This window comes from Tachysurus vachellii, chromosome 18 (genome assembly GCF_030014155.1).
Source record: "Tachysurus vachellii isolate PV-2020 chromosome 18, HZAU_Pvac_v1, whole genome shotgun sequence".
NCBI lineage: Eukaryota > Metazoa > Chordata > Actinopteri > Siluriformes > Bagridae > Tachysurus > Tachysurus vachellii.
The window spans coordinates 22,289,398-22,301,897 of NC_083477.1; the positions used below are offsets into that span (position 1 = coordinate 22,289,398).

The 12,500-nt window shown below is 43.8% G+C and overlaps 1 protein-coding gene across 2 annotated transcripts in view; it reads right to left on the reverse strand.

Moving 5' to 3' along the window:
• Positions 1-5,382: 5,382 nt before the first annotated feature.
• LOC132861500 (protein phosphatase 1 regulatory subunit 29) overlaps positions 5,383-12,500 on the reverse strand; it is a 37,013-nt gene continuing 29,895 nt past the window's right edge. For both annotated transcript variants that reach the window (XM_060893055.1, XM_060893056.1), the window contains exon 2: positions 5,383-12,500. This exon is cut by the window's right edge and continues 257 nt beyond it. In XM_060893055.1, the coding sequence (XP_060749038.1) occupies positions 9,842-12,500 (2,659 nt within the window). In that variant the 3' untranslated portion in view covers positions 5,383-9,841.

Sequence of the window (12,500 nt, forward strand, 5' to 3'; positions counted from 1 at the left end):
CAGCACTATTCATATCATATGTCAAATCCAGAGTACTGATGACTTTTATTTTATTAATACTGTCCATGATCTTACTGCCTTTGTAACAAGATGGTGTAAAAATGAAGCTTTGTGCTCGGTTAACGAAGGGAAAGTCATTTTTACACCTTTTTAAATACACCTTGTCTTTTAGAATAATATGGACAGGAATCTATTATTTATTTATTTGTTGTGTGACTTTGTAAATCTGTTTGTATAATGAAATAAATGTACTTTTAAAAATCTCAGTCTGTCTCTCTCTCTCTCTCTCTCTCTCTCTCTCTCTCTCTGTGTCTGTGTGTCTCTCTCTGTCTCTCTGTCTCTTTCACTCTCTAGGGTTAGGGTTACTCTCTGTCTCTCTAACCCTAACCCTTCACTGTGATCAACGTCGGGGGGTCACGGTGTCTTAGTGGTTAGCACGTTGGCCTCACACCTCCAGGGCCGGGGTTCGATTCCCACCTCCACCTTGTGTGTGTGAGTGAATGAGAGTGTGTGTGTGTGCCCTGTGATGGGTTGGCACGCCGTCCAAGGTGTATCCTGTCTTGATGCCCGATGACACCTGAGATAGGCACAGGCTCCCCGTGACCCGAGGTAGTTCGGATAAGTGGTAGAAAATGAGTGAGTGAGATCAACGTTGAAGATAACCCCAACCCCTAACCCCCAACACCTAACCCTAACCCCCAACCCTAACCCCTAACCCTTAACCCTAACCCCCAACCCCTAACCCCAACACCTAACCCTAACCCCCAACACCTAACCCTAACCCCAACACCTAACCCCTAACCCTAACCCCCAACCCCTAACCCCCAACACCTAACCCCTAACCCTAACCCCAACACCTAACCCTAACCCCAACCCCTAACCCCCAACACCTAACCCTAACCCTAACCCCCAGCCCCTAACCCCAACCCCCAACACCTAACCCTAACCCCTAACTGTTTTAAACCTGATTTATCTAAAACTCAGAACTAACTCATGAGTCTCTGTTTGACAACAATGACTGTGAGATATGAACAACTCCCCAGAACTCAACAACAGACACACACACACACTGCACACCCCCTGCACGCACACACACACACACACACACTGCACACCCCCTGCACAAACACACACACCTTGCACGCACACACACACACCTTGCACACACACCCTGCACACAGCCAGAAAATTCAGACAAAAATTCTGATCTTCAAACAGGTCACATTGTTCGCTTTAATTATAAATTTATTGCAAATATAGAAATGGATCTTTTGTACAGAAGCAGGAGGGAAAGAGTTACATGTCAGTAACAGTAGAAGATTTTCTGTGTGAAAGTAACGAAGTTTCAGAGAATTTGGTTCACTCTTTAGACCCATAGAGTTCTTTCTAAAAATCTCTTTAATTAAAGAAAGAAAAAGAAAAGAAATGTCCAGAATTGATATGAAAGGATTCAGTAAGGAGACTCATTAGAAGTGTCAGGAGTCTCTGTGGGTTCTGCCTGATTTTCTGCAGAAACCTCGCTGTAGATTAAATATAAATGTCTTGTATAGTCGGTACAGCTCCACGTGTTGCCATGGAAAAGCTTTGGTTCACACTTTCAGGATGAATCACAGCACATCATTAAAGGTAGAAAAAAGTAAAAGAAAGGCATTATTAAGAATCTTGGCACATTTATAGAAAAAAGACAGCTTTTTTCTCCTGGTGTGTAAATGGTGAGTGGGACGGACGGAGAGCTGCACGCTGAAGAACAGGAAGTGAGATATGATTTATTTCACTCAGTGGGCTTTAAAAAATAAATTATTAATCTGAACTGAACATTACTGAAGCATAACAGGACACGTGATGGAGAACGTGAGGGTCATCATGCTCCTGAAGCCCTAATGATGTTCCTTAAATCTGATTATTGGTGTTTAGGAGGTGAAGGATAAATAATACAGGTTCCCAGGATGCACTGGTGATGGTCATGCTGAGATAAACAAGACGGTGGTGTGGTTTAGTGCTTCGGGTTCTGTCAGTGTTTGGACTCTTAACTGGTTCCAGCTTTATACTGTCTTCTTTCTTACACACCTTTTTTCACCACACATCCTGAAATAAACAGTTCAGTAGTGTTTAAATCATCTGCTGAAACATTTCAAGCCTCTTCTCAGTGTTACATTTGTTCACTTGGGCTCATGTGGCTTCTGTGCAGATCTACAGAAGGTCCTGGAGATGGAGGTTTCAGACCAAATCACCACAGATTCTACAGCTAGCTCGTGTCCACAGCTCTCTGCCAGCTTTAACACTGTCATGTTGTGTGTGTGTGTGTGTGTGTGTGTGTGTGTGTGTGTGTTGGGGTTACAGTGATTACAGTGGACTGAAGAAAATGTTGCTTTAACACTAAACAGAAGACAAAGAAGTTATTGATCCTTTGGGAATATTTTCCAGGAGAATCTGAGAGCTAAAGTTTTCCAGATGTAAGCAGTTTTGTGCTCCTGTGATTCCGAAAGCTTTTCCACAGCAACACCTTTGGGGATTTTCTCTCACACCTTCTCTTAGTGAGCAGGAATGATGAGAGGAGGATCGAGCTGGAATGACTTCATCAGTACACGTGTACAGCGATATGAAAACAAATCTACACCTTCAAACTTAATCTTAACGAATAATTTAGTTCCTAAATGTTTTGAATTTAACACACATCCATTCAGTATACACAATAATTTAAATCTTCTTGTTGAAAATACAGTAAGTCATGCAAATATCATCTTTATTTATTTATTTTTTTCTCTCTACCCTCAAACCTGTGGAAAAAAGTCATGGTTCAGCTCAGTGAAGCCGCCCACAACCCTTAGCTCTGACCCCACCCCGACTTTAACTGCCCCTGACTCTGACCCCTCCCCTGACTATGACTCCACCCCTGATTATGACCCCTCCCCTGACACTAACCCTGCCCCTATCTATGACTCCACCCCTGACATTAACCCTGCCCCTATCTACGACTCCGCCCCTGACACTGACTCCGCCCCTGACACTAACCCTGTCCTAGTCTATGACCCCGCCCCTGACATTAACCCTGCCCCTATCTACGACTCCGCCCCTGACACTGACTCCGCCCCTGACACTAACCCTGTCCTAGTCTATGACCCCTCTCCTGACACTAACCCTGCCCCTATCTATGACTCCGCCCCTGACACTAACCCTGCCCCTATCTACGACTCCGCCCCTGGCAATGACCCCGCCCCTGAAACTAACCCTGTCCTAGTCTATGACCCCTCCACTGACACCTGACACTAACCCTGCCCCTATCTATGACTCCGCCCCTGACACTAACCCTGCCCCTATCTACAACTCCGCCCCTGACACTAACCCTGCCCCTATGTACGACTCCGCCCCCGACACTGACTCCGCCCCTGACACTAACCCTGTCCTAATCTATGACCCCTCCCCTGACACTAACCCTGCCCCTATCTATGACTCTGCCCCTGACGCTGACTCCGCCCCTCACACTGACCCCACCCCTGACTCGGAACAAAACAACAAAACCGACACCTATAATTCGAGCTCAGTATAAAAACATCCATTAGAGAATTTTTTACAAATACAAAATTCACAGCTCTAGCTCATTGTCTGTTTCACACTAATCCCGTACTTTGAAATTAGAAATCAATTTTTTGAGGTCAAATAATATCAGGAAATACATGGAGAATTTGTAGAAAGTTATTTTGATTCCTGAGCCAGAGGTTAAGCTAAACATTTGCTCTCCTGCTCAAGAGACTGAAGAGAAGACAAGGAACCAACACAAGAACTCGATATTTGTTATTTACAGACTTCATCCTGATGCTCTCGAGGTCTGATACTCACACCTGGTTGGGTGAAGATAAATCCCCCAAAAAAACCCAGATACTGTCAGAGCTCCATCACATGCAACTTCATGAAAAACATTTTCCAGACAAAAACTAGAAATCATTATATAAATAAGATTTAAATGCAGGCTCCTGAAACACCGCCTCCGCACCCACCCACTGATGGAGGCTCGCTCTCCGTGTGAGTGCCAGTGTGAGGTGTTAATCCTCCGCACCAGCGCACTTCCTCAGGAATACGCTTCTACTGCAGGGAAAGAGGTGACGTGCAGAAACTTTCTGTAACTTCTCTCTAAAACACTTTCCTCTATGTTTCTATCAGCACCGTCCAGAGATAGCTGGTGACTTGATGTATTATTTCTGAGTTCTTTCTTCACACGCATGTTTATGTAACTGAGTAAATCAGCAGAAGTGACAGTGTGTAGTGTTGTGTTGTGAGTCTGAGGCTTCTGTTTCAGGTTACATGGATTAATCTCCTTTATTTCTTTACTTTTTTTATGCCACTCAATCATATTGTTAATCAAAGTGACCAAGAGTTTAAGGTTTGCATTGCAACCAGCAATAAATAGGAATTCTATTTTTTTTCCATTATTTTTCCAAATAAAGTCTGAGTTTCAAAATGCTAAAAGTGGAATGAAGGATGTGACTAAGCTCATAAAGGTAAAGCCTACAGAGATGTGTGGTGATAACAGTAAAGACATTCAGTAGGTCGGCTTATAAATGTTAAAACTTTTAAATGAACGTTAACTGGTACGATAATCTCACTCCTCACTTTGTATTTAAGGGTTCACAAACTTTTGCACTCAAATAGTTTCTGATCCGCCCCTACAAATTAGGATTTAAATCCATTTTAATGTCCTTAAAGTTGTTAGCTCTAACTGAGGATCCAGGCTGAAACTGCAGAAGTTCTCTGGACCTTCCTGCGAGGAGAAGCGGAGGCTCTTCAGGCTCTGAGAGCTGAGATAGATTCGACACTCAGCTCCGTATCTCTCACAGCACAAAGGAGATGAATGTCATGCTGTACAATAGCACAGAGCGTGAGATCACAGCAGCTTCACTGATAAAGTAAATTGAGAAGCGGCTAATGGAGAGTGAAGAGAGAGGGATTAGTGATGGTGTGGTGAGAAGATGGGGTTAGTCAAGCTACGGGGACTTTAATTTGTGTTGTGGAGAAAAACTCAGAGTCTGTGGAGTTCAGTGCTAAGAATGAATCAGAAATAGACCTAGTCTGTCTTTCCCTGTCTCTCTCTATCTGTTTCTCTCTCTGTCTCCCGCTCTCTGTCTCTCTCGCCCTGTCTTTGTCTTATTGTCTCTCTCTCTCTCTCTCTCTCTCTCTGGAATTTTTCCCATTCCTCCAGTTAAACACTGATCAAGTCTCTGCATGTTTGTTGTTCACACCTTCTCATGTCTTCACTTCCTATTGTGTTATTTATCATCTCTTTATCTTCTCTCCTGATGCTGAAGTGTTTCCAGCGTTCTCTTTTCTCAGTCTTTCTAACCACCCCTCCACCCCTCCACCCCCTCCCCATTCTCCATCAAAGCCTGATAAAAAAGATTTACGCCTCAATTAGGCTATCAGAGCTCTTGAGTACTGAGGGCCGGAGCCGTGAGCTGATTGGTCCGTTCCTTCTTCCCTCTGGCTCGAAAAGACTCCATTTATCCGTCCTGTGTTCTGTCCCACTTTACTTTCCCACCACATCCTCTAACACACCCACATCTGATGGGAACCTGAGAAGCTTGCTGTAAACATCACAAGGAAATACAGCCCTCAGCCAGAGGGATACTTTTCTTTAGGCATCACTGATAGAGAGAGAGAGAGAGAGAGAGAGAGAGAGAGAGAGAGAGAGAGAGAGAGAGAGAGAGAGAGAAAGAGAGCGAGAGAGAGAGAGAGAGAGAGAAAAAGAGAGCGAGAGAGAGAGAGAGAGAGAGAGAGAGAGAAAGAGAGAGAGAGAGAGAGAGAGAGAGAGAGGGAGATAAAACTTTTTTAAAAGAATCCCAATTATCTTGGCTTCAGGAAAATCCTCAGCTTTTGATTTTAAACAAAGAGTGAATCGAGACTTTAAAGCGCTGAAGTTCACACAAAGCCTATAATTATCCATATCAGACTAAACAATAATGATTTTTGTGTCAACAACACGGCCATTTAGTGCAGGAGCTTTTCATGCTGAGAACTTTGTTTTTTAATGTGAACTCTAATGAACTCTATCTGTATTAAATGTGGAGTCTGAATGAACGTTGTGTTTCTCACTGACTGTTTCCTCTTTTCACACTGAGCTGCTTCTACACACTGACACAGATAAGGAGCTTATAAAGTGTTGGAATCTTACAGTGATTACCGTCCCTCTGCTCCTGATCCAGAGCCTGCACATGATCTCCAATGAAGAAACTTATCAGACTCATCTGAGCAACATTTAGCTCTTAAAACAGACAACTGTTTTTAAATCTGTCAATACCTCAACCTCGTCTCTCAGTATCTGTCTTTCAGTCTCTTACTGTCTTAATGTCTCAGATTCTCAGTGTTTCAATCTCTCAGTGTCTCAGTATCAGTCTTTCAGTCTCTCAGTGTCTCAGACTCTCGGTCTCTCAGTGTCTCAGTCTCTCAGTGTTTTAATGTCTTAGCCTCTTAACCTTTCTCCACACCATTCTGTCTTATACCACACACCGTGTCAGTGGTGTTCTTGTGCTCCTTTCTATTAAAATACAAAAATAATCTCATTTAAGACGTTAATTTTTACTAACATAATCTGATGAGAACCAAATAAAAAAATTCTGACTATCTTCTCAGTCTGCGAGCACATTTATATCACACTGCTCCTGCTGACAGACTAGATTATAAAATGTGTTTAAAACTGTGTAGAAAACTAAACATTTTGGGAGTTTGTTTGTCTATCATGATGTTTTTACGATTTACTGTGTTTTTCTCATCATCAAACATCACACACACACACACACACACACACACACACACACACACACACACACACACACACACACACACACAGTGGACCTGTGTGAGGTTGATTAAAAGTGGTCATGTGATAAATGTAAGCATGAAGTTAATTTTACAGCTAAACACCACACCAAGTCCCAGTCGGAGGTAAACGTTGTTAACCATAAACACGCATGTGATTATTCTGCTTTTATTCTAAACGTGAGAAACACATTCATTCTTTAACCAAAAGCGGCAGTAATTGTCTCTCTGCTTTGACCCTGACCGGTGAGGAAGGTCGTGCTGTTCGGGGAAAACGAGCCGAGCCTCGAGCGTGTAATTATCATCTCAGTGTTACAGAGTAGAAAACTGTTGACATTTGACCAGATCGACTAATTAACCACTACGAACATTCCCAGGTGAACTCTCAGGCTTCTCTCAAGCCAAAACATGACGTATAATTCTAATAGAAATCCCAGAGGTGAGCAAAAACACCATGCTGCAAAAATCTATAACATTAACAGCAGATGATCAGAGAGAGTAATGTGAGGATTCAGTACTATAAGAATTATTCATTACATTACAGAAGCTCTTATCCAGGGCTACTTACATTAACCTCATTTTATACAACTGAGCAATTGAGGATTAAGGGCCTTGCTCAGGGGCCCAGCAGTGGCAGCTTGGTGGACCTGGGATTTGAACTCACAAACTTCTGATTGGTAATCCGACACCATAACCACTAGGCTACCACATCCCCCACATACTCAGCACTATGAGGATTAGTCAGATGAGTTCAGGAGGAAATCTGCAGTGAAAACACCATTTAACGTGAATGGACTAGGCTTTTTGTGCCTCTTGTGTTTTAATGAGGTAATGTTAAACGTCCTTGAGCAGGAGAGCACTGACTGAACATCTCACAACCAAAACAAGCAATCAGTATACATCATTCTGAAAAAGTTTAAAATAATCAAATGTGAATTAACTTCAGAAATAGAGAACAGACTTTTACAGTAAAGACATAAGAAAAGAGAAAAGAGACAAAATAAATGGATTCATGTGACTTTACAGTCATGCGTGAATGTGGACTGACTGTAGTTTGTTTCTCAGCATAGAAATAGAAATAAAGCAGGAATAAAAATGAGCAGGAAGTTTGTCACAGTAAGCCTCCGGTTACAGTTCGTCCTCATTCTCACTGATCACAAGGCTGATGGACGGCGGATGGTTTTTACTCCTCTGCTTTCGCTGACGATTGTGTGTGTCTTTAGTCTCACATACACGGCTCTCGTCATAACCACGATGCTCGCTCCTCCTTCAGGCGTCAACGTTTACGGGACACTTTTGAAAACGCATTTGTGTGTAAGAGCAAACTTTACTTCCAGCTCTGAATCCTAAATCACACACCAGCGACTGCTGAACTCCAGAACGAGAGAGTGAGATATAATTAGCTGAGTGTATTTTAAGATTTAAATAAATGTGCTGTATTTACACTAGTGTGAAGGACAACTCACACCGGACGTGTGTATGACAACACACACATTTTATATAACGCCTAGAATTCTTTTCCACTCGTATCACACCCTTATTCTGAAGCTCTGAGGTGACTTGGTTATTTTTACTGTGTCTGGTCACAGTTAATCTAATCTTCATGTCCAATGAGCTGTGTTGTAAATACAGCTGTGCAGCTTTTGCTCTTTTTCTTCTCCATCCTTTAACACTGTTCTAGCTTAAAGTGTTGGCTTTTTGATTACGCTCCTGTTTTCTGATGTGAATTCAGGGTAAGATCTCATGCTCATGGTGCAACACCAAACCAAACTAACGAACACTGTACATGAAAGAAGTGCTGGATAAAGGCGATGGGAAGGAGTTTGTGAAGGAGTCTCACTGATGGATCTGTTAATAATCAGAGATTTCTACGGAGAACATAAACAACTTACAGCTGTTACTGATTTCATCCTACATCTAAGGACTTCTTTATTAGAAACTGTGCTAGTTTATCACATTTATCATATATTTCATTGTTGTTATGGTTATCATCATCTAGGATGTTAGAGGACATCACAAAATTATTATATATCAAAATCATGAAGGAGCCACTCTCAGGATGATGTACATCACTCATACACTGCTGATACACCTTCAGTATGTTAATCTTTCTGTCACTGACCTAATTTTTTGGCTTACGGAAGAATGACGTTTAGGTTATTAGTCAAATGAATAGACATAACTCCCACACTACACAAAATAACATTGGTTCATTGTTAATCAATTAACCTAATCAAACTAGATATTAATTAAATAATGGCTGGGAACAGAGGGGCTATAGGTGTATTTGGGGAGTTTTGTATTTGTATGTGGTTCTGTTTTTGTCTCACAGCCTGCAGCCCTGTACGATGGTGTTCCTGACCTGAGCTGCCTGATTTTTACTTTAATTTAATTGTCATTCTGTTCGTGTAACTAGCAAAAGATCCTGACACCGCTGAAGATCTCGGGTGTTTCTACTGGATTATTTTTCATATTTTGTCCTCTTCCTTTCTTATCTATCTTTTTTGAGACTCTATTGAAATGTAAATGTGGCAGCTCTGGAACAAAGATGAAAAAGTCTGGTTTTGGCAGCTTTATATAAAATCAGCGCAGCCTCTGAACACACACACGGTTAATTCAGAAATGAATGCAATGCCAGTGAATTATGTGGGAGACAGAACACATGCACAGGGTTTCTGTGGCTGAATGAGATTTTAGGGCTTGTGATCAGTATAAACAATGGATTTACAGAAGAATGTGTGGCAAAAACAATTATTTTACAACAAATGATATGCCCTATGGAATGACTTTATCATTGGCCTCAGCTTACAGGTTTAAAATTAGACCTAAATTAATGCAACCATAGACGTGGGCTGTATTGTGATTCTCTCTCTCCCTCCCTCTGGCTCTCTGATGACTCATCCTGTACAACTTGTCCTCAGACCCTGACATACTCAACCTTGCTTTGTACACACTAGCCATCCTTCTGGCTACATCTCCGCAGAGGATCTTGAAATGATTCAGGCACTGTAAAGCCTTTAGATCCAGAACTGCTTCATAGCTTTTGCTGTGCTGAAACACCCTTCCAGTAGTCCAGGATGTCATGTAGGTCCTCCCCCTTTGCGAACTGGACCTTCTTGCGCAGTGCATTTCCAGCTGTAATGTAACAGGACTCCTCGTGTGGACCCTTTCTGTATGGACGGAAGCGCTCCCAGATTCGCAGTGTGCTTTCTGTGGAGTACTCCGGACTGGACGAGTACCCGGAGTAATTTTGTTGGTGGGGCGATAACTGAGAATAAGAAGCAGCGTCTCTCTTGGCACGTGACAGGGGTTTGAGGAAAGATGCTCTTTGTGCAGGGGAATCATGGGAGCCCTCGTAATAAAGGGCAGGGACCGAATGACGATGCTCTGCACAGTGGAAGTCTGGATGTACCTCCAAGTGCTGCTGAAGTCTCACACCATCCACAGTGACTCCATCCATTTTACAACCTACACCACTACCAACCAAGGGTAGTTTATCCAGAGGTTTCCCACAGCGGATTGGGCTTCCCTTCTCAGGATACTGACAGGGATCAGGACTACGTGGTTCTGGCACATCCAGGCTGTACACCCGAGCTTTTCCACTAACAGGACCACAATGCTTCTTAGAAGAGCTGACAATCACAGCTGCATCTGCACTCATCTGTCGCTGAATAGGTCTAACTGCCGTTGCTGGTGGCGGTGGACGATATGGAGGCGAAACAAAGCCGCCTCCTGTAATCCCTGGCCTTTCAGAAAGGGGAGTTGTAAGAGGCAGAGGAGGTGGAGGAGGAATTTTTGGGGACTGCAGGACCTGACAGGCTTCACTGATACCGGGTGAGAGTGGTATTAGCCCTCTGGTTATGGAGGAAGTGCTACTAGGTGGTGGTGATGTGGGATTACCACTCAGTGTAGTGGCAGAGGACACTGCAGCTGCTACAGAGTCGAGTTTAAGAGCATCAATGCAGTTATTAATGATCTGGTTAACCTTATCAACTTCCATTGCAATAGTAGAGATCTCAGATGCTGACCCACGACAATCATCACCATCTGAGTCATCTAACAGGTCACTACCATCTTCCTCCTCCATTAGGTCTTCTGCTCTAACAGCATGCCTTACTCCATCTCGCCCTCTCTCATCTCCTGCTCCTGAGGTCCTAACATCCATGTAGTTGCTCTTGGTTGCCATTGCCTCAGAGAAGGCCGTGGCCAGCTTCTCTACTTGAGGAATGGTGGAGAGACGCGAGGAACTAGTATTACCAGGGCCATGACCTAGCATGCCTGAGCCAGAGGAGGACATGGAGAGCTTTCCATGGTGATGCTGGTGGTGGGTCTGGTCATGGAGCTTCTGTACTGCTGACAGATCACTGGCAGCTGAAGCTGCAACCTCGGGTCCATATCGCATTTCTAGGATAGTCTTTTTTACACAAATTGATTTCTCTTTCTCTTCTTTCCTTCGACGCCTCCTTAAACAGTAATAAACCAGGCCAAGAACAATCAGCATCCCAAACAAGCAGCCCACAATGGTCATAATGTAATGCGTGGTAGTGGATGGGGTGGGTAGTAAGTCATCTGTAGTAGGAGTCCGAGTGGAAAAGTGAAGACAAGTGTGGTTAAAACGCTGTGAGTTGCGTATGGAGGCCACACAAAAAGTGTAGTTGGTGTTTGGTATGAGCTTGTTTAGTGTAATGAGCTCCTTCTTGTTTTTCAGGTTCATCACATCAGAAACAAAGCTCTGATTGTACTGTACTAAGATGTACATCTTGCTGTAGGGCCGTGGTATCTGCACGAGCAGGGACGCTGAAGAAAGAGACACGTGTTGAAGTGTGATACTGGGACTGAATGTGTTCTCAGAGGAAGATAAGGTTGTGGGCTGAAAACGATCAAACATATCAGGCCCCATGCCTGAGGAATCCAAATCTGGTGGCAATGAAGTCATCCCTGGGATAAACACTCCATCTCTGCACATGGAGGCAAGGATGTTGAGAGCACTTCGACCAGGTCCTCCGACGGGACTTAGCAAAGGATAGCCGAAAAGCTCCCGTGGAGTCTCACACTGTAATCGATCATAGGTGTGTGTGACATTGTTGAAGGCCTCCAACCAAACAAGGAAGCTGTACAGATCACAGCCACAGTGAAAAGGGTTCCCTGCCAGCTCACACACCATCAGCCTTCCTAACACTCTGAACGTGGACGAGTCCAATCGAGCCAGCTTGTTAGAGGACAAGTCCAGACTGCTGAGGCTGGGGCATTCCCAGAAGGCATTTGTGGCAATGACCTCAATGAGATTGTGCTGCAAGAAGAGGCATTGTATACGTCCCAGTCCTCGCAACATGCCCTCGGTCAGATTGGTCAGTTTGTTGTAGCCCAGCTGCAGCACCTGAAGGTTAGCCTGGCCAGCAAAGGCACCATCCTCAATGTATGAGATCTCGTTCTTGGTCAGGTTGAGGTCTGTCAGGTTTGTGAAGCGGCTCAGTGACGAGAAGAATATGGCCTTGAGCTTGTTCTCATTTAGACGTAAGTCATGCACTGTGTTGTTGATGTGCTGCGGGATTGTCTCATACGGCGGCTGGTTCTGACTGCAGATGGCCAGCCATACGTAGCCCTTATCCCCCTCGATGAGCCAGCAGTCACCACAGACAAGGTCTGGTGCTGAAAATAGCAGGAGAAGAGAAGGAAAGAGCAGGAGGGCAACG